Source organism: Vidua chalybeata, chromosome 2 (genome assembly GCF_026979565.1).
Source record: "Vidua chalybeata isolate OUT-0048 chromosome 2, bVidCha1 merged haplotype, whole genome shotgun sequence".
Classification (NCBI taxonomy): domain Eukaryota; kingdom Metazoa; phylum Chordata; class Aves; order Passeriformes; family Viduidae; genus Vidua; species Vidua chalybeata.
The window spans coordinates 15,401,887-15,423,192 of record NC_071531.1 but is presented as its reverse complement, the minus strand read 5'-3'; the positions used below and the strand labels follow the sequence as shown (position 1 = coordinate 15,423,192).

The window sequence follows — 21,306 nt, the reverse complement described above, 5'->3', positions numbered from 1 at the left end:
AGGAAGGAAGGAAGGAAGGAAGGAAGGAAGGAAGGAAGGAAGGAAGGAAGGAAGGAAGGAAGGAAGGAAGGAAGGAAGGAAGGAAGGAAGGAAGGAAGGAAGGAAGGAAGGAAGGAAGGAAGGAAGGAAGGAAGGAAGGAAGGAAGGAAGGAAGGAAGGAAGGAAGGAAGGAAGGAAGGAAGGAAGGAAGGAAGGAAGGAAGGAAGGAAGGAAGGAAGGAAGGAAGGAAGGAAGGAAGGAAGGAAGGAAGGAAGGAAGGAAGGAAGGAAGGAAGGAAGGAAGGAAGGAAGGAAGGAAGGAAGGAAGGAAGGAAGGAAGGAAGGAAGGAAGGAAGGAAGGAAGGCAGTTCTCCTACTCATTCTCTTTTTTCAAACAGTAAGCTATTAAACCTCTCAGGCTCACACCACTGCAGCTGTCTGCTGTAAATTTACTCTGTTAGCTCAGCTATACTCAGGCCAACTCTCAGTTGAATTGCTGACTTTTTTTCTCTGCATTGTTTTCAGCTTGATGTCTAGTTTGCTTGCTCTTGCCTCCTCCTCAATGCTGAATTAGAATAATGTTTCCTCTACAAGGAAAATATTAATTCTCTTCAAGGCTTTCTTGTGATACACAAAGCAAATCGCTCTGATGACACACTAGACATTCACCTTCTCTGCAACTTCAACATGGCTCCACATCTCCTCTATGCTAAGATTTTTCTGCCCCTTTGTAGATGATGTGAGATTTGTAGGATAAATAGGAAAGGTGAGAGGAGGGAAACCTCAGAGAAAGCTCTAAGCTACAGCAGCCAGCCCAGAAAGTTTCACTTGTGCTGCTGGAAGAAAGGTGCGCTGTGCCTGGCAACAATCTGAGTTGTTCCCCTTTCCTTACATACCCTGCAGATGCATGGACACAGAGCCTGTAAAACATGGAGAGGACTTCTGCAATGATACTCCTGTGGCTACCACTGAGCTAGAGGAAGGCTTAGGAGATATCTATCCCCTTTCCACCATGCCTCCAGCTCCTGATAAAAAGCGTATTTAAGCTCTGCTATTCCACAGTTACGGCAGAGGCATACCCACATTTTTCACTCAGGACAAGTGAAAGGAAAATACAAAGCTCTACTACAGGGGAATTAACTATTTCATCTAATATTCAGCAATTAAACTGAAATGGTTATCTAACTATGTTTTTGACTGGATGTAACAAATTCATACCAATTATGTACCTACTTAACAAGCACAGCACAGCAATTCACTTCAAATAAGACATTTCTCCTACAGCTGTAAAATATTTAACCAAGCAGTGAAGCAGTGGCACCATATTGGGTGAGTGCTAAACTGCAAACCTCTTGTCACAACTCACTGGATTTGAAAGGAGGGGAAGGCAATTGTCTATTTGAAGTCAACTTCGACTTAAAAAACCATAGTTTTATCCTGTGAATTATTTAGCTTGCTCATGAGTTTGTTCTAATTTCTGAATAAAAAATACTGATAAAAGAATGAAATATGGGAGCACATTTATCTAATAATAGAAGGTATGAACAACTTCAAATAATAGAAGGTAGTCAAGAATCCATACTTGGTATTTAAAGTCATTCATTTTTTACCTCACTGTATTTTACTCATAATTTTTTTCTTAATTTAAACACTTGAAGGAAGTGGGTTAGACAATCCCTCCTTTTTAAAGGAAGAATCAGGATCCTAGCTTAGGGATGTCTCCCTGCCCCTTCTGCTAGCCACAAGGTGTTTAAAGGTCCAGTACCAGACCCCACCATAGAAACCATGTCACTGGAACCAAAGGTATGAAGCTGAGTCAGGAGAGGTTTTGGTTGGATCTCAGGGAAAGGTTCTTCATCAACAGGCTGGTTTGACACTGGAACAGACGTCCCAAGGAAGTGGTCACAGCAACAGCCTAACGGAGTTCAAGAAGCGTTTGGACAAGGTTCTCAGCACATGGTGTGACTCAGGGATGTCCTGTGCAGGGCCAGGAGCTGGACTCAATGATCCTGGTGGGTCCCTTCCAACTCAGTATACTCTGTGATTCAATATTTTCTTCTCTTTGGTGTGAAGGGAAATCCCTCTCTTTCTGGAGAAAATCTGCCAAAAGAAAAGACTGTAGGCTGCTAATCTGATTGCGCTAGGTTGAACTTCCTCTCCTTTGTCGTTTACTCCATGTCTGGTCTTATCACCAAATGGCGCATTCGCAATTCTCCCTCTTGCTCTGGAAGGCAGAACACATGCTCCTGAAATTTTGGTCATCCACCAGCTGATGGATAGTAGCATTCACAAGCAAATCTGCCACATTCTGAGTCTCCCTTCACAGAGCCACAGAGCAGTAAATGCAGTTCCCAGCACACGGGTCAAACTGGTTCAAAGATCCCTGAGGCAGCCAGGAAGGATGCCCTGCATTTACATGTGCTAAACCTGATCTATCTTTAGCCTATGTGGAGCACTGTGGCCAAGTCAAAACAGCAGCTCAAAATAAACTGCTGTGACTAATGCATTTTTTCTTCTAGTTCTCTTTAAAATTACTATTAAACTCTAAGACCACTTTCTTATTTTAATCCTGCTCAATACTGTTTAGAAGAAAATAAAAGTATATGATGAATGGGAGGAAACAGAAAGGATAAATGGAAGAGATTTGTAAAATCAGTCATCCTCAAAATAACAGTGTGGAGGATTTAATGAAAATAACCACTGACATGGTGTGAACTATGGCTAAATATACAACTATATAAAATATTATGGCATATTTCAAAAAGCCTTAATAATTCCAACCTTTTATCTTGTTTCTAACTTATTTGTTTGGCTTTATTTGCATTAAGTGAAAGAATATTTTTACTTTGGAAATAAGCTTTTCTAAGAAATAAGCATTTCTAAGTAAATCTGTGAATTTGTCAGTTAGAGGACAGGTATACAGAAGCCAAAGCTGTTTGAGATACAAAAGCAAACCCCATTAAGGCATCACAAACTTCTGCATTTGCACAAATGGGTGGCAGTGGTAGAGGGAAAAAGAGACTTTGAATTTTTGAGTTTATGTTTGGATCTGTCAATCTACAAATAAAACTTATATCTACTGGCACTTTTCTACAACTTAGAAAGGAACTGGTAAGGAAAAGTAACTTTAAAATATAGTGTTACTTTGGTGTGTCAACAAGCTTTTGAAAAGTATGAATTATAGATAGGCAAAACAACTGCCTTTAATCATACAGAGCATATGTATATGTGGCAGCTTTGGTGTTAGAGCTGCTTCAAATGTAAGATCTTCATTTTGTGTTTAAAATGAATGTGGATTTAATACTTACTGTGTTTTTCTGAGATACCATATCCTGTGGGGGGAAAAAGATAATAGAAGTGTTTATTTGTTTTTACTGGGAATTATTATTTCAAATAAAAACCACTGCTATACATACACACATATATATATGTACACATGCACAAAAATGTGTTCTTCACAGCATAATCCAGATTTCCTGCCACAGTAAATTCCCAATAAAGGGAAAGAACAACATCAAGAAGAGTCTCAGTAGCTCAGGTCAGGAAAAAAATAACAATTCAGTGAAGAAATCTACTTCAAGAAGTATTCAGAAAATGAAGAAAGTTGTACTTAGCAGTAACTGGAGTTTCTCAGACTGGGCACACTCAGTCACACTCTGATCATTTGGGAGACAAAAGCATTCAAAGCTGGAGGGGTTTTCTCTCTGAAATAGTATCCTTCAGATACCTAAGCCCCTTTCTTACACAGGTTGGTACACACCAACACATTGCTTCTACATTGTAATTCTTCTCATCTCAAAATCTAACCAGAGATACTGAAACAATGAAGCAGATGATAAACTATTTGGCATGTAAACCAGACCTCAGAGACTTCCAGTTGCTGGTAAGTAACCTTCTCTTCTTTTGGATGATGGATCACATGTTCAATGAACACTGCTTGGTCAAACTAAAGAGGTCTCCAGGTAAGCCATGCTACAAATATTAGATATTGATTTGTTTCTAATCAAAGTTGTCAATATAATTGAATTAAATGTGCTCTGACAACCTGAGATGATTCTGCTTGAGCAACTTCATATCTGACAGCCTGAAATCCACTTGGACAACCACTGCATAGAAATTGATTGTGCCCTTGCACCCATTTCCTCAACAACAGGCAAAAAATATCAGGGGGCATTTAAGGGGTTTAGCTCTGTAGACATGACTCTCTTGAAACCCAGATTACATACTCTTTTACATCCTCAGAACTAGATTGTTTTGAAAGAACGTTGGTGAAACTGAAGAGACAACTCTTGGGACAATTTCAGGATGGCTCCTAAGATAACTTGTATAAAGTCAGGTTGCCAGAACTTCACACATCTTCAGCAGAAGTAACAGCAGTAACATCAACACTGCCTTTATAACACTCAGTCTGTGCACCATTTTTAAAGTGTGCACAGCAACTTAGGCCCAAGTAAAGTAATACAATTCGGAATGAAAGTGAAAAAACCCTGACCAAATTACTCATAAACTTCAGAATAAAGAAACATCATCAGAGGGTCAAAAAGGTACTAAAAACTAAATGAAATTTCTAATTAGCCTAAACTCCTTAAGCCAAATAAAATACTTAATAACAAAAGCAATGGAAGGCTTAGACAGCTGAAATACTACATATCTGAAAATTAATGTTTATCTAGCTAAGCAAGTATCTCCAAAAGAGCTTTATCTACTGCAGTCAAATCTTTCTCAATAGGGAGAAATTACCTCTTCTGAAACCATCCAGCATCTATGACATGAAATGTGTCATGAACTGTTCTTTGCTGAAATACCCCATGAACAGTCCCTGCCTACCTTCTGAAGTATTCCTTAGAAAGGTGTATTAACATATTTGAATGCTATCCAGCACTGAACTGGGGCTCAACTGATGAAGAGATACCAATGACAAGAGGAACACTGAACCCTGTCTCAGTGTCCAGCTTAAACCATTTGATACACAGGATCTCTCCTAGCTGGTTCCAGCAACTTAACTCGAGTCTTATAATCCCATCTAAGATATGCTATGGGCCTATTTAGGCCAAGGAGGTTATGCAAACAACTGAGGGACGAGTAAGTTATCAGTGCCACTGACAGAGTTCCTAGAAGAAGAAAGGTGAAGGCAGATAATAGTTTTTCCTGGCCTTAAGTGATCTAGTCAAATTCTGGTGTTCCCCAGTTCCTAGACTTGAGAATTACATTACTAGAAAAAAAAGGCTTAGAACTGACAGTGCAAAGACTTGCAAGGCCTGGCAACAATCAGTCTGAACATGCAACCACAGATGGATGTAATCCTGGAAATTCTTCAACACTCCAGTTATGGAGCAGGGACTTGAGTATGTGCTTTGGCATGAAGTGCAGAAATCAAAGCCAATATATTTCATTGGGCAGCAACAAATAGAAAACAACTAGCCTGTGCTTCCCAGACCTGGGCACATCCTTGGGAGCACCAAGTTGATCAGAACATCTGAGTGACAGCAAAAATAAAGATAAAAATGTGTTAATGAAAAATAAAAATGAAATATTTCATAGCAGTCAGGTATATTACCAGTAGTGGATGGAAAGCATACAGCTTTCCATCCACTGATTAGATGGAATAAAGGAGGACATGCCAGTAATACCTTAGTGTGTATCTGTATGGATAATCTCATTGAGCAAAGAGGATAGAGGAGATGTGGCTCCAGCTCTGAGTTCTTGGGACTCCAGGCCACATGGAATGTGAATGTGTATGTGGACCACCACATGAAGAAAGGAAGTATGGGTTATAGACACATGAGAGCAAAATCAAAGACACTGAGAGCAGAGAAGAGGAATGAGAAGCCATGACAGAACAGAGCTTTTCCGGGGAAAAAGGAGACTTAAAATTCTTACAGAATCAAGAGAGGTTGGAGAACTCCAAAAAGGATTTTTGGACACTAATGGTGTGGAAAAAACGAAGTAGCAAGGGGCAATAACTTGAAATAAGGAAAAAACAACAAAGCATGAACATTCTCTCAGTGAAGGTAGCAAGAAAATTAATTATATTAAAAGCAGCAACAGATGATACAGAGGACAAAAGCCTAAATGTGATGTAAAATAAAGAGAACCTACGCTGAAAAAGGCAGAAACATCCACAATATATAACTTGCAACAAGAATAGCAATTTCAGGACTTTACTGTATATCATGTATTATCCTACTACAAAAATGAACAACAGCGCTATACAAAGATTTGGTGAGGAAGTCTTTTCCTATCTTCAAACAGCAATAAAAAGGAGATTCTAGTAGTCTTAGTCAGTCAGCACCTAGGGAATACAAACCTCATCTGACAGAAGTGCTTACATAGGAGTAAGCTGCAATACAGCCCTTGTTCAAGTTAATATTATATAGGCCGTAACTTTTTCTTACATGTACTCTAATTAAAAGAAGGAGAAGAAGGGAAAAATCAGACCGGTACTCTCAATTCCAAGTCTAACTACCTGAAGCAAATTCAGTACCACACTACGGATCTTCTCTTCCAAAAATAGCATTTATTTATTCTATTATTACTGTTTTTGCTAATAGTTGCTTTTTCTTAGCAGGTTTTAATTATGTAGCTATCAGGAATTACATTAAATGTAAGTTTCAAAAAACACAAACAGGTATAAAGATCAGGTATAAAGATATTTCTGAAATGAAGCAGATTGTGAAGTGAGAACCTTACTTTGAGAGACTGAGCAGTGTCAGCATCAGTGTCATGGTAAAGAATAACATTATTGGCCATGTCAAAGCTTTCACGCACACCAAGGTGGTAGAACAGGGATGGTTGCTTGGAAATATCACTCATGTCCACAACTGCAACATCTGAAATGAGAGAAGTGGAAAAGAGAGAATGCTAAAAAAATAATAATCTTAAACCAAATTTTATTCCTACATAGGTTTTAAAATAAATCCTGAAATTAAACACACACACTGGACAAAGTCAACATTTTCAAATAAGGGTCATTTTGTTATGAGAGAAGTAAATTTTACCCTTCATATAATAAATAAGAGCCACTTATGAAATTATCACAGTGTTACACTAACTGGGAGGCTGAGTTTATCAATCCTGCTTAAGGCTTTGAAATCACAGCATCAGGAATGCCTCAGGTAAAAAAGCAATTTTTCACTTGCTCCCTGAGGCCTGACAGCATGAATAGGACAGAAGTTTCAAATATTCAGGATGGAACATCTAAAAATAATAATGTAAATTAGAAAAACAGGGAAAACTGTGAGATCAAGTTTATTTTAAGAGGCTGAGATTTGAAGAATGGGAAATTCCTAAAGAGTAGAAAAAGAAATTACTCTGAAAATTGACTCTAAAAAGCTACAGGCAAGATGTTCAAGATGGGGTGGGGTGGGGGGCACAGCAATGCCCTCATTCAATCGCAAGTAGCCAGAGCAAGACTTCCACCGCTTTTCTTTAGTGTTCCAGTCAGAAATGCAAGTAAGAACATTTACATCTGTGCAAGAAGAGCTATGCAGAGAGCTAATGAGAAATATCCCATATTACACAGAACAGCTAAGACACTGACAAAAGATTCTGAGTTCACCATTTTGTTCTCATATAGACCTAAACAGCAATGCAGGAAGAAGGGGTAGCTGGAGAATAGGACACTTAATGCTGAGTTTTTATTTCTTGATCCTTATATCCTATATATTCCTATGAAAATTTTGCTTTAAAGTTTTTTAGAGGTCTGTATCTATATGTCTGTCTGCTTTCACCACTTTGGGATAGATGGATGAACTGAAATCCAAAGTATTCATACGAATAGAGTCTTGGCATTGAAACCACAGGGGAGTCTGAGGTTCTAAACAGATTCCAGAGACTCAGTGCAGCTGGGCAGTAAATTCTACATCTCTGAAGGGGTAACAGACAGTGCCTGGTACATACAGGGAAAGACAGAAGGGTGAGCTACCAGTAAACAAGAAATCTAAAAGCAGGTTTGATGGCTGAGACCCAAATGCAGCAGCCAGTTAACCTTGGTCACACCAAGGTTACACATCACAAGAATCAATACTCCAAACTTAGTAGGCAGTTTCTTGGAAAAACCTGCAATGAATATATGCTCCTGTACAATTCCATCAGCCTATTCTGACACACCACACAGAGGTCAGCCAGTCCCTCAGATTACTATGAGACTCCTGTTAAAGTACAAGGAACATTTTGAATCTGAAGACCTGCTTTAAGATCAAAACATCACTGTTCAGGAGCAAAACTAAACAAACACAAAAACCTCCCAAACCCCAGAATATCCCAAACCCCAACAAAACACACAAAAAAAAATCCAAATGCACCTCCCTCCCCCACCAAAGAAACAAAACATCAGCACAAAGTCAAGGCATAAGAAAATCCCCTTATTCATATAAAACTCAAATTCTGCACCATCTACAGGTGATAATTCCAGTTCCAATGTTTAGCCAGCTGTCTGCAGCATGAATAAAATTCTTAGTGCATTGCACACCATAGTGTTATGTAAACTGAGAGAGCCTGAAGAAGTAAACACCAGCTCCATAAACTCAACAGAATCAAGATTACACCAATATTACAAAATCCTTTTGGAAAACATAAATTATCTACAGAATAAATTTAAGAGAAACTAACAAGCAGACTGAGAATTAAAATACCATCTAGGGGAAAAAATTAGGAGCTTGGATGGTTTTAATTGCTTGCATAGGAGTGTTTTTGGGGAATCAGAGTACTGTGAAATCAAAATCATCATCCTAGTAAGAGAACTCAGATAATGCAGTGTACAGATAGGGTACAGATATTGCATTTTACAATACAATGTGAGCAATGATTTGTAACAGAGTTCATTGAAACAAGGCTATACACAGCTCATTGCCACATCTGGTCTACAACTAAAATTTGTCTTCTGTTGATAGCTGCTCCATAGCAATGTAAGTAGAATAAAAAACACATTAAATGGACGTAAGAACAGAAGTAAGCATCTCCATTTAAAAGGGTAGCTAATAATCCCCTCGATATTAATTCATACGTTATAAAAAGATTTATGAGAACAGGTTTTCCTTGCCTATTCATACCTCACAAACACAGGCGTGAATAAGATAAAAATAAAACAAAATGAAGAGTAACAGAGATGAAGATGTATCACAAAAACATGCATCCAAGTTAAAAAAAAGCTCCAGGAATATAACTGAGTGGGTTCTGTTTGAGCATGGGAGTCAAGGAATGACACAGAAGTAAATGACAGTGGACAGAGGCAGAGCATCCAAAGTGCTCCTGGCTGTGGGCTGGAGCAGAGATGAGAAGCTGCATTCCTCTGGAGCTCTCCAAGCCCTCCTCCAGGAGTAACAGTAGCAGGCTTGGAGCAGGGAGGAAAAAGATCTACTTACAATGCAGCTTTACTAATGTGCTAATGAAATGCAGCATGAGCACAGAGGGCCCATGAAATTAATGCAAATTTGGGTGGAGAAAATATGACCAACAGTAAAGACTTATAAAAGCAGTAGATCCCTGGGATGCACCCAGTGCATGGGGTGCTGAGAGGGCAGAGCTCAGTGTTGCTTATGGCTGGGTCTAAGCACACTCCCCAGAACTACTGTTTCCAGGGGTACAGCTCTCCTCTCAGAGAAAGGCAGTTCTGTGAGTCATGTAATGAACAAAGCTAGTATGTAACATCACAAATACTTCTGTTTCAGTTATCTTACATATTTTCTCATGATTTACTCTAAAATTCTTCATTTTCAGTTCTTTAAAAACAAGATATGTGGCCCTGCACTTCAACCGTGCATTCAGAGTGGCTGATAAGAGAGATAAGAATTTCCTTAAACTTCCAGAGACACATTAAAAGAAACAACTTCAACACTAGTATGTGCTTTGCAAATCTTTATTTATGAATAGAAATATAAGTCAATCAGAGTTCATGCTCAACTCCCATTCTCCATAACAAAAGAGCCTGGTCAGCCAAATGTACTTCTGGACTTCCTTTGACAAATTTAAATTCAACCTCCATTACAGACAGGGGTGAAGCAAAAGCCAATGGCATTTTTTATCACACATGAGAAATGTCACATGATAATGAAATATTCCACACAGGTCTAAACCACCAATGGAGAGGGTTTCCTATGTTCAGAAGGAAAGAGAGCGGGGGAAGGTACAGCCCCTCTGGAAAGACAGAAGGCTTCCAAGTGAAAATCTGTACAATGCATCCACCAGATGCAGTGGAGGTGTGGGGATGTGCTTAATGTTGCATATGACCAATTTCAAATGATTCTGGAACAGAATATTTAAACTTACGGCTTTTTTTTCTGCAGTAGCAACTCATGTTCAAAACAGCATACCCATCAAAATGTGTTCTCCCTCATTTCTTCTTAAGCATAGCATATATTTTCAAGTTATTTTATTCTCTAGTAGTTGCCCATGAAACTATTTTCATCCTGAAATTAGTTCATTTTTGTCATGAACCCAAAAACTGATCTCAATTTATTATGTGATTGCCGTTCATTTGTCTGGGCTTTTGTTTCCACTGCAAAATGATTATGGTATGTGTGTATTTATAGTGCATTAAGGTAATTCAGCACTATTGCTTATAGAGTCTTGATTAGGTCTCTGCATTGTTGCAGCAGATGGCACATAATTAATTTCTTATACTACAGTTTACATATTTTAACACTAATGTGTCTAACAAGACCAGGGAAGAGACAAATAACTGTGACAACTGAAATGAAGATTAGAGATCATTAGCTGTGGTAAAATAGGACACTATGAAACTAATAAATAATTCAACATGGAAAACATTATTAAACAGGTTAAAACCAGAGGACTTATTTCTCTATCTTGAAATGCACATGAAGACATCATATAATTTAATGATCTAAATAAATCACAGGTCTTCACATGGCTTTTTTATGATTTATGCAATTGTTAGCAAAACCAAAAGGACAATTTTGCCATCAGCTTTTGGGATCTGTAAGTTAAAAGGAAATAAACAGAAGAAAATTAAGAAATAGCCTGCAATATGCTGACAGTTAAATAGAATCTAGGAGGCCTGACAGAAGAAAAAGGTCCAAAAAAGTCTGCATTGCTTTTAACTTCTAATCTAAGACTCACCTCCATCCATCTTTATCCATGTGCAGAGCAAGAACCTTGCTCCATTATTTTGGATTCATTATTTTTCAGCATTTGGAATGTTTCTATACATAACAGATTTCAAAAACATCCCCAAACTCAATGTGATAATAGAAATCTTATTGGAGGGAAATGCAGAATTCCGCTCTTTGTTATTGACTAGCACCCTGCAAATTATGAACCTTTACATTAGTATTGCTTCAGTTGATTGGCTACTTGCATCATAGTAAATCAATAAGTAAAAAAATCTGTAATTCCTTGAAAACCAGTAAAGAAAACTGTCAAATTCTTCACTACTCCTAAAGATAAAGAAATTAAAATCCTTAATTCAGGATACACATTAATTTTGATTTCTGCACAGCTCTTTAAAGAAGACAATACCCAAGTTTTTACAGGGAAATAATTATGGTAAAACTTGGTGTGTTTCAAAACCAGGAACCCTTTGCAGCTTCCACTTCAGCTAAAACCAAAGGCACACCACTCTCAACTTTAATACACCCAATACTCCCAGAAACTGGGAAGCTCAAGGCATTAAAGTACATTTGTAGCAACTACTAACAGAACTGTTGAGGTGATTTTTCAGCACAGTTTGTTATACCAGCAAACTGTCAGTGCCCTCCATTAAATCCTAGGCACAAGCCAATGTTAGTGTAAAAATAGTGTCAACATTTGTGATGATATCATGGCTCTCATAATGAATCAAGTTTCATTTAAATCTTACTGCTTTATAATCATGGTATTCTGTAAAAATCTGCTTATTTTCTCAGAAAATACATTTTTCCAATTACAATCTAAAGCACCAAATTAAACCCAGATATTCCTTAGACGCTGAAAGACCCAGGAGACAAAGCTCTTTTTTAAATTTCGAACTTCTGGTATTTCAATTCAACCTTTTCAAGTTTTCAATATTATAGCACAAACTTTACTAACATCACTGGTTTGCCATAGGGCCAGAATTGGTAATAAAAATAAAAACCAACAAATCAGTAACGATTTGTCCTGCAATATAGATTTGTATATGTTATAATCACATTAAACAGCATTTAAAAAACAACTTCATATATTTCAGGCTACACTCATCTTCTTGTAGATTAAAACCATGTGCTGCACTCCTGTATAAATACTACAATTAAAGTTAACTGTAATAGTTCAGAAATTGCTTACAAAGCACCTTTAAGAAGAAAATTGTTTTATAAGCTGCAACTTTTGTAAAGGAGTACTACAGTGGCTGGAGCCTTGACTGCAAATTCCAGCCTACTGCCTACCTCAGAAAAGGAAACACAAGCATGCACACTGGATGTCTGAAACTTTTTGATGCACAGAGGGCATTTCCTTTGGAAAGGGTGTTGAGTTCACAGGCAAAAGGAAGTGATTCAAAGGACAGGAAAAATAAGAATTAAATTAGGTATGAATCCTCATATTAGTGTGGGAAAAAAGATTTCTTTTTGTTCACATATAGTAAGCACTGAAAAAAAAAGTGACATTATCAGGTTTTATTAATGACACCAACCACAAATTGGAGAAAGAAGAAAACTTTAATACTGGCCAAATAATTTTTAATTCATTATTTTAAAATTATTGTTATCTTGAGAAGATAACACAGAGAATTACAATTCTGGTACATTATCCATATACACACTCTGACTATAAAATGAAACAAAAATCTAAACTTAGTTATATCTTACTTTTGACAGCTCTAATGGATTTAAGTGTTTTAGGAATTCTGAAAAGCTGGGCATCAAGTGGCAAAAATTCTGAAAGGTGCTTTTCCATGGTTTGTCTGTTTGCTCAGGAAAACACAAGAACTGTTGTAAAGTGGTGATTTCAGACTTGTGCTGTTTAAAAAAAACCAGAGCAACACCTCTAATTTTTGTTCTCAGACTGAGCTTGTCATTTGCCGTTTACTTAGTTGTGGCATTACATCTGCCACAGGTTTCATCTCATAAAGGGATTTACTAAAGAGAAAGGCCAGCACACCCCAAAATGTGTCACTTCTCTCACCAAGAAAAATGGAAGGCAACCACGTAGTGCCTAACAATTATAAAAGCCAGCCTTCTTAGAACCACAACCACAGGGGGGAAAGTCAGATTTCTCTTTTGCATTTCCTCCTTTCTATGTTGTCAAATCTTGCTCTGGAAACCATTCCAACCAGTTTCACATCCTTCCCCGTGAAACTGCTCTGCTCAGTGAATGTGAATGCAGTGAGTGCTGAAGATGAACTGTGTATTAGCTGAGCAGCAGCAGCATTCTGCACTAAGGAAAGTTTGCTGTTAAATAACTTTCCTGAAAGGACCAGGAAAATCCTGAGCTCTGCTATTACTAGGAAACAAAAAAAAAAAAAATTTCAGATGAGAAACTTTTAATTTTTCCACCACCCAGAAGCATTACTAACTGTAGCAATTCAAATGATTGCTTTGCTCCACTTAACACACAACACATCAACACCCGCAACGTCCCACCTCCAGAGACAATTCTAGGAACAGCTGTGTTAAGCAAAGTGGGCCAGCTGGTCTTTGTGTGAAAGGCAAGACACATCCTTCTAAAGGAGGAGGAAGAGGAGGAGGAGGAATAGCTGACAACCGAATGTGTTTCAAACCATAGCATTTGGGAGATGCTAGAAAGTCCTTTCATGTGGCCCAGCAAGGCAGCTCCTCCTTCCTGTGCACATGAAAAGTTTGGAACACTCAAATTCAATCCTCTCAGCTCCTGGCAAAAAAAAGCTGAAATAATGCAGCTTTTAAACTACCAAAATGGTAAAAATTTATAGTGCTTACAGTCTGATTACAGTCTGAAAGTGGAGGTAAGAAAGCTGGAACACTTTTTTCCCCCATACAGCTTCCAGTGAAAGCCCTGAGAGAACCCCCAGTGGCCTGAAATGGCACTTTTTAGACAGCCATGCTGCAGGTGATGAAATGTGAAGTGCAAAGAAGCAGACAACAGAATAATCCAGTGTATCAAAAACAGAGGCACATGTAGCTGGAGTGAAACTAGTGATGATTGCAACCAACACAGCACCATGCACACAGAGCCTGACAACATTTTAATGTAGGTAAAGAACACAAAACTCATATTTATTTTAAATACTTAATTGAATCATAACTAGAGAGAAACTTCTTGGTCTTGAAATCAGTTCTCACCTGTAAACTTTTGTCCTTTTGATTTCAAATTCTAGCTTTGGCAACATTTGAAAATTTTAGTCTTAGGCTATCTTAGCAATATATGACATTATAACATTCACTGGCAATTCCTATCCAGCAAAATCAACCCTCAGATGACACTGTGAAAATCAGACAACCATGCAAAACAACAGAACAGATAAGACTGAGGGGCCAATGCTCATCTCTGGCTCTGTATAAAATCCCCCTTTCATACAAACAACTCCACAATAGGGTTACATTCAGACCTGAACATTGCAGCCAGTAATCATGTTAGTGCTGTGGTGTTACTTTACAGATACTGCATCTTTCATCTGTCCTCTGGTACACGGAACACACGCTAAAAATAGAATTAGAACATATTTTTCATGCTTCAGTGGCATTTATTGCAACTCAGGAGAAACTAGTACCTAAAACAACTAATTTTTTCTAAAACACGACAAAGTATTTGTGCCATATTTATAATTTATGCATATTTCTTAATATCTAAATGTTCCAAAAATTATATCACCCAAGAAACTACACTTTAGTTGACAGAACAGAAAAAAATTACAGCAGGTGAGCAACACTGCCAGTTATAGGAGTTGATCTATAGCCTGAGATCTCATGTATTTTTATGTTTTGGGGTTTTCTTATTCATTAGAAACATCATCTGAAGCTTTTCAATTTTTTGCCCTGAAATTACATATTAGGAACTAGTTTGTTAAATGGAAAGAAGGACTTTTCCAAAAACCTTTGACAGCAAAAGCTTTAAGAAAAATTTTAGATATTTAAATACAATTAAATTCACAGCAAAACTAAGTTTCAAAGCCAGGGCAAGACACTGTATTAAAATAACAGGACAATTCTACTGATCTAGAAAAGCAAAAATTGTGCTGATAGAATGCTAATGCTTATTATTTATTTAACTGATCTTCAGGGAGAGTCTTTCAGACTCTTCCAAATCAGAATACAACCAGCACCCACAAGAACGGGCACGGGAAGAAAAGTAATGCAGTTAATATAACACAGAGGGCATCCAAGCTCAGAATGTGTTTTTAATGCTTTGCACAAGTATGAAGAAGAAAAATATTGTATGATTGGAAACACCTGAAAATAACCTCTCTCAGAAGATAGCATAATTTGTGATTTTTTTTGGGGTTTTTTTTTTTTTTTTTTTTTTTTTTTTTTTTTTTTTTGTTTTTGTTTTTGTTTTTTTTTTTTTTTTTTTTTTTTTTTTTTTGTTTTGTTTTGTTGTTTTTTTTGGTTTTGTTACAGTTGGCAGTTTAGGGAAGGAAGGAAATAAAAAACTAAAAGAACTAATCCTCAAAGAACTCTTCTTGAAATACTGAATTGCAGAAGTTAGGAAATATATAATTCACAGTAAACAGTGCATGCCTAGGCTTATAACTTGCTTAATATTTTCCATGACAAAGCTTTGCTTTCAGTCCTTCTTAATTTTACTGGTCTTTGCTTCAGGTTGTTGGGTTTTGTTTCTTTCTTTTTTCTTTTTAAGAGATTTAATTAAAACAAACTCAAGTAATTTTGAGACTGTATTGGAGAACTTATTTTTCTGGCCACTGTTAACATCCTCTCATGCCAAATTAAGAAGCCTTACTGCTTTCAAGCACCAAATCAGAAATTTGTCAGATGGTGAAGCTGTCTGGAAGTAACTTCTCTTAGCCTCAGGAAATGCTGCTCGTTCCAAAGCCAGGTTATCAGCAGCGAGCTGGTCAGAGTCACAAGGGAGATGTTTGGTCCCAGGTGAGCCTGTCATCACTGTCTTCATTGTCAGCACACAGAGAGGAAAGTACTTTCCCAGCCCCATTCCCCTGATCTGTCAGAAGCCAACTTCAGGAGAGGAATTGCAGCCCAGAAGCACCAGTTTCTCTCCACTACCTATGAGGGGAGTCCAAGCAACTGCAGACACCCAGACTGAAGGTGTTCAGTGCCACAATGCCCCTTCCACAGAGCCTCACAGATCTGCTTTGAAGGATTTCATTCATTAATCACTAAGGCGTTCCAGTCAAGAATTATATAATCTCAGCAGACGTTTCCCTGGACATGTTCCCACCATTTAACCAACAAAATGGCCAATGGAGAAGGACTATAGATCTTTCTCATCAGTACTTTACTCACATTCCCTCTACCTGTGAGAGAAGGACTGTCACAATTCAAACCCTCACCTAAGATTTCCAGGCATCTCTCAAACACCTAACTCTTGCTTGAGTTTTCCATAAATTGGGAGCTATTTGTGAGTCCCAGTTTACAATGTTGTTTGTTTTGGCACTCACTATTATACAACTGTGGGGATGACTGCTCTTTAAGAGTTGTTTGTGCATGTACTATCTCAGCCCAGGGTCTTTTCTCTTACTTATATAACCTGACTGTTTAATTACATTGAAGCATTGACTATTGACTGCCTATGGATGAAGTTTACAGAATAGTTAAATTTTCAGCAAAAATACCTTCAAGCCAAACATAAGCATTGCATTTCCCTGCAAGACAAAGTCATTAATATAAAAGCTAGTAATAGACTTAGCCTTCTAGTTTATTTATTTATTTTTGCTTTCATACCATAGCTTGTGAGGTCCCAGAAACAACACAACTCAAGTCTGAGGGAGTTAACTCACAGTAGTGTGAGGTTAAAGTCAAAAAGATAATGTCCACACACACTGTCTCTGGAAACTCACAGCACAGACCCTTTACACAGCCTCCCTTCCTTGAGGAAGGATTGTAAAACTTGTAAAACTCTAGGTTGAGATGGTACACATCTCTTCTAAACATCCTCACTGAATTATAATCATATTTCATGAGTGCCAAAACAAAGTACTTATATTTAAAATCACTGTTATCTAAACCTTCTAACCAGCACTCATCTCAAGTAAAATGGGGAAAAAAGTCAAATTAAAGCCATTTGCTGTTTCAGGTTGACATCAATCACTTGACCATGCACAATGTAAAAAGCAAAAACTATTAATCATTACAAGTTTCAGGGTAAACAATCCTTCCTTTATATATACTATGAAATACTCTATCACAGACTGATAGATAAGATAGGTAGTGATGCTGGCTACCTAACTATTGTTAAAATACACTGAAGAATCCTAACATTCTAATAAACTTTTTTAAACACAGCTGTGCTGGTTTTGGGTGAGATAGAAAAAAAAAGAAAAAATTTATTCTTTCATTACCATTTAAAACCCTATGGTCTGGTCCAAAGTGAGCAGGGTTGTAGATTTTAATAGATACACCTTTACATGGCTGCAACCATGATTTGAGTCGCATGTCATAAAAACTGCTTATAGCAGGAATCAGTGGATGAGAAGCCTTACAAAAAACAGTGCAAGTGCAGCAGTAGCCCAACCTGAGCTGGGCCTTGGTGTCAAACAACACAACACAAGCAGCTTTTGCCTTACAAGAAACTGTCCTTTTCTCAACCCACAAGCTTTTTCACTTTCCAGTTCTCTCTCCAAGCCTGCTGGAGAGGAAGGGAGTGAGTGAGAGGTGTTTAGCTGCCTGTTGGGATTACCCCACAAGAACAGCTCATGGCAGACCAGTGAGTGTGGGGTACCTGGGGAACAGAGCAGTTCCCATCAGCACCAGTGGCTGCTGAGTTAAGCAATGACACCATGACAACATTGCAGGAATAAAAAGGGCATTAGCATGGCTTAAGCAGCTGAATGCTTGCCTGTGGAACTGAATTCCATACCTGCTTCTTCCTACCCTACAGCTGCTGTGTGATGCTAGCCTAGTCACATAAACTGGGATTTCAGAGATGGGCTTGTTCACAATGCAGTTATTAAGATTGTGAGTTTCAGAAGGAAAAAACATGCCCCACTAAAACAAAAACAATAACTCCAAAAAACAAAGCCTTCATTTCAAAGGTACATGGTAACAAACCAAATGCCTTCAGAGAGAAGAAAATTCCTAATATTTTACCTAAGCAATTAACTTGTATCATCCTATTGGACCTTGGTACAACTTAGAACTTGAATAGTCTCCGATTCAGCATCTGCAGTCTTCCACCTGCAAAAGAGCTAAGCATCTACAGAACCATCAGTATGCCTGATTCATACCTCAAAAAGACAGGTATTTCTATTTTTATTCAACCTTTATATACAAATGAATAGTAAAGAACCAGCATTTTAAACTTCTCAAAGAGTATTTAAATAATTCACATTTGTCTCCTTATTTTTTGTTCACATATGTAGACAAATGAAGATTCCAGACGTTGCTCATTTCTTGCTTTAAATCTAAGTATCCAGAACACTTAAAAAAACCTGTGACTCATCTGTGACAGATGATCTGAAGACACCTGTTCAATAATTTTCCCTGTTTATATACTCTCAGTATATTAGAAATTTTGATACAAATGCTAGACAGACATAATGAGTAACTGCCCCACATCATACATACTTTTCACTATGCCGAGTCATTAAGAATAACACTATTTCCTAATTTTTTTCCATGAGCCAAAGAACCTACTAATTCTGCAGGACATTTTTCTGCCCTATTTAGTATCAGAGAAGAAAAGAAGCAGCAGAGTAAATTAAAAGCAGGCAGTTCACACTTGCCTGCTGCACTAGCAGTGTGCCAAGGCTCACACGAAACCATTTCCACTGCAGTGCACTAGAGTGGAGCCAGTCAGATGAGAGCACACAGAAAAAACAGCCAAAGCCTGAACCTAATTTGAACCTTGCCTGTAATTGTGGGGTGGGGGGGGGGTGGGGGTGGTGTGGAATGAGAAAGGTGAACTTTATTTAACTTCTACTGCACCCCTGCACTTCCTACACTGGGTCATCAAAGGCAATCAAAGGGAATGAAGTACAGGAAAAAAATATAAGGTTACATAACTGGATAACCTGGCCTAAGCAATATTAAAGAGTATGAAATTCAACAAGGAACATTGTCCCTTTCTCCCCAGCTGCAGTCAAATCAATTTTTAGGCCAAGGATGTTAGATAAGCTTCAACCTTTTAGACACTTATCCAAACTAAACCATTTGAGAATCACACATCATTTAATGTTGAATACCTTGGCTGGGGAACATAAAAAATCTGCTAAATCTGCACATCTCCCACAGGTCATACACTGGCCAACAACATATATAAAAAAAAATTGGAGAAGTAAAATTATGCTGATCTTATCTTCTTATCAGAGAAATATAATCAAAGAAAAGTAATCAAAATACAAGGAACTATAACAGAAAAAATTTCAGTACACTAAAGCTCGTAAGTCTGGGTTAAACTAAGACCTTATTCATTTCTTTATTTAAAAATACAGCATATAAAAAGAGTGAAACTTTCTTAGTCTGAATCTCTTATTTTTTCCCAAATATGTTTCTTAAAAACAAATATCAAGAGACATCTCCATCATTAGCACTGGGAATTTTTATGTACCAAACTGAGGTATCCCACCTCATAACAATATTATAGATTTCCTCTTTATGTTGATGGATTCCCATACTGTCATTTAGGACCCATATAAAGCACAGTAAGTTATGCACAGAAAAGAAGTTATCTGAGGAAAGGCAGTATTACTAAAGTGCAAATGCGGATAAAGTTTACATAAAGCCAGGGCATCATCTGTGAGCCAAGAGACTTGCACTCACATACAGATACCGAGTCCTTGATACAATACTCCGGATGCTGGGCAAATGTGGATTCACTCTGCTATTTTTATCTTTCCTGTAAACAGTACAAGCTTTATGTGCCAGTCTAAAAGACTGCATGTGCTACTGAAAAAATCCTCACGTACCAGTCAATGTTGTAATTTAAAAAATTGGAAGCTTCCATTAAAAAATGAGAGAAATCAATTTCAAGACACTATGTAGAGATCAATAAAATCTAGAATTTTAGTAGAAACTGGTCTTTCTTGAGTCATAGCCATTATCTAATTAGTCTTTAACTATTCTATAAATACAGCATACTTCCAGCATGTAGACAGAGAATATTAAGCACGAACGCAGACTGTTTGTTATCACAGGGAAACCTACTCCCCAAGATCTCTTTAGAATAAGAGGAATATTAGTACTTCCAAATGGTGATTCAGATAAAAAGAAATCACATGAAATTGTGATCTTGCAACAAACTTCTAAACATGGTCTCCAGCATCACCTCAAAAACATGGAATGCTTTAGGTTGGAAGGGACCTTAAAGGTCATCTAGTTTCAACTCCTCTGACATGGGCAGAGACACCTTCCACTAGGTCCAGCTTCCTCAAGGCCTCATCCAACCTGGCCCTGAATGCTTCCAGGGATGGGGCACCCACAACATCTCTGGGCAGCCTGTGCCAAGAGTCTCACCACCCTCACAGTGAAGAATTTCTCCCTTATATCAAATCTAAACCTGCCCCGTTTTAGGTTAAAGCCTTCCCTCTTGGCTTATCTACAAGCCTTTGTAAAAGGTCCGTCTTGCAGCTCTCCTGTAGCCCTCTTTAGGCACTGCAAGGTCCTATAAGGTCTCCCCAGAGCCTCTGTTCTCCAAGCTAAACAGCCCCAACCCTCTCAATCTGTCTTCATGGGAGATGTGCTCCAGCTCTCTGATCATCTTCACAGCCTCCTCTGGGCTTGTTTCAACACGTCCACATCCCTCCTATGCTGAGGCCTCCAGAGCTGCAGGGATTCTCATCATAATAGAGGGAGAGAATCACCTCCCTCTCCCTGCTGGCCACACTGCTTTGGATGCATCCCAGGGTGCAGCTGGTTCTCTGGGGTGCTGGGCCATGTCAAGTTTCTCCTTCACCAACATCCCCAGGCTAACCTGTACTTTGTCATGGTAAGAGAATGCAAGAAAGTTTAGTTTTAAAATGGTAAATTCTGAATATTCGCCTTTAAAAATGTCCTAAATACCCAAAATTCTGGAAATTAATGTGTTAGTCTTCTCAGAATTTGTATTATACCATCACAGAGGCACTACTGCAAAACTAGGAATCTGAAGAGGCATTAAAGGGTTAAAAAAAAAAAGCCAAAAAATAATCAAGCATTCTTTTTTGACTTGATCACAAGCCAGAAAGTCAAAGCAGTTTCTGGTTTTCCCAAAACGATACGAAGAGTTACCTAATTTTGTCACTATAATAAGCAAAAAGCTAAGTTTA

General features: G+C 38.0%; 1 protein-coding gene across 1 annotated transcript in view; it reads right to left on the bottom strand.

The window, feature by feature from the left end:
- The window catches only part of MAP3K15 (mitogen-activated protein kinase kinase kinase 15), an 82,440-nt gene that overhangs the window by 49,777 nt on the left and 11,357 nt on the right, over positions 1–21,306 (bottom strand). The window contains exons 2-3 of the mRNA XM_053934596.1: positions 6,669–6,808; positions 3,287–3,310 (exon numbers count right to left, since the gene is read on the bottom strand). Coding sequence (XP_053790571.1) covers positions 3,287–3,310; positions 6,669–6,808 — 164 coding nt within the window. The remainder of the gene's footprint in view (positions 1–3,286; positions 3,311–6,668; positions 6,809–21,306) is intronic.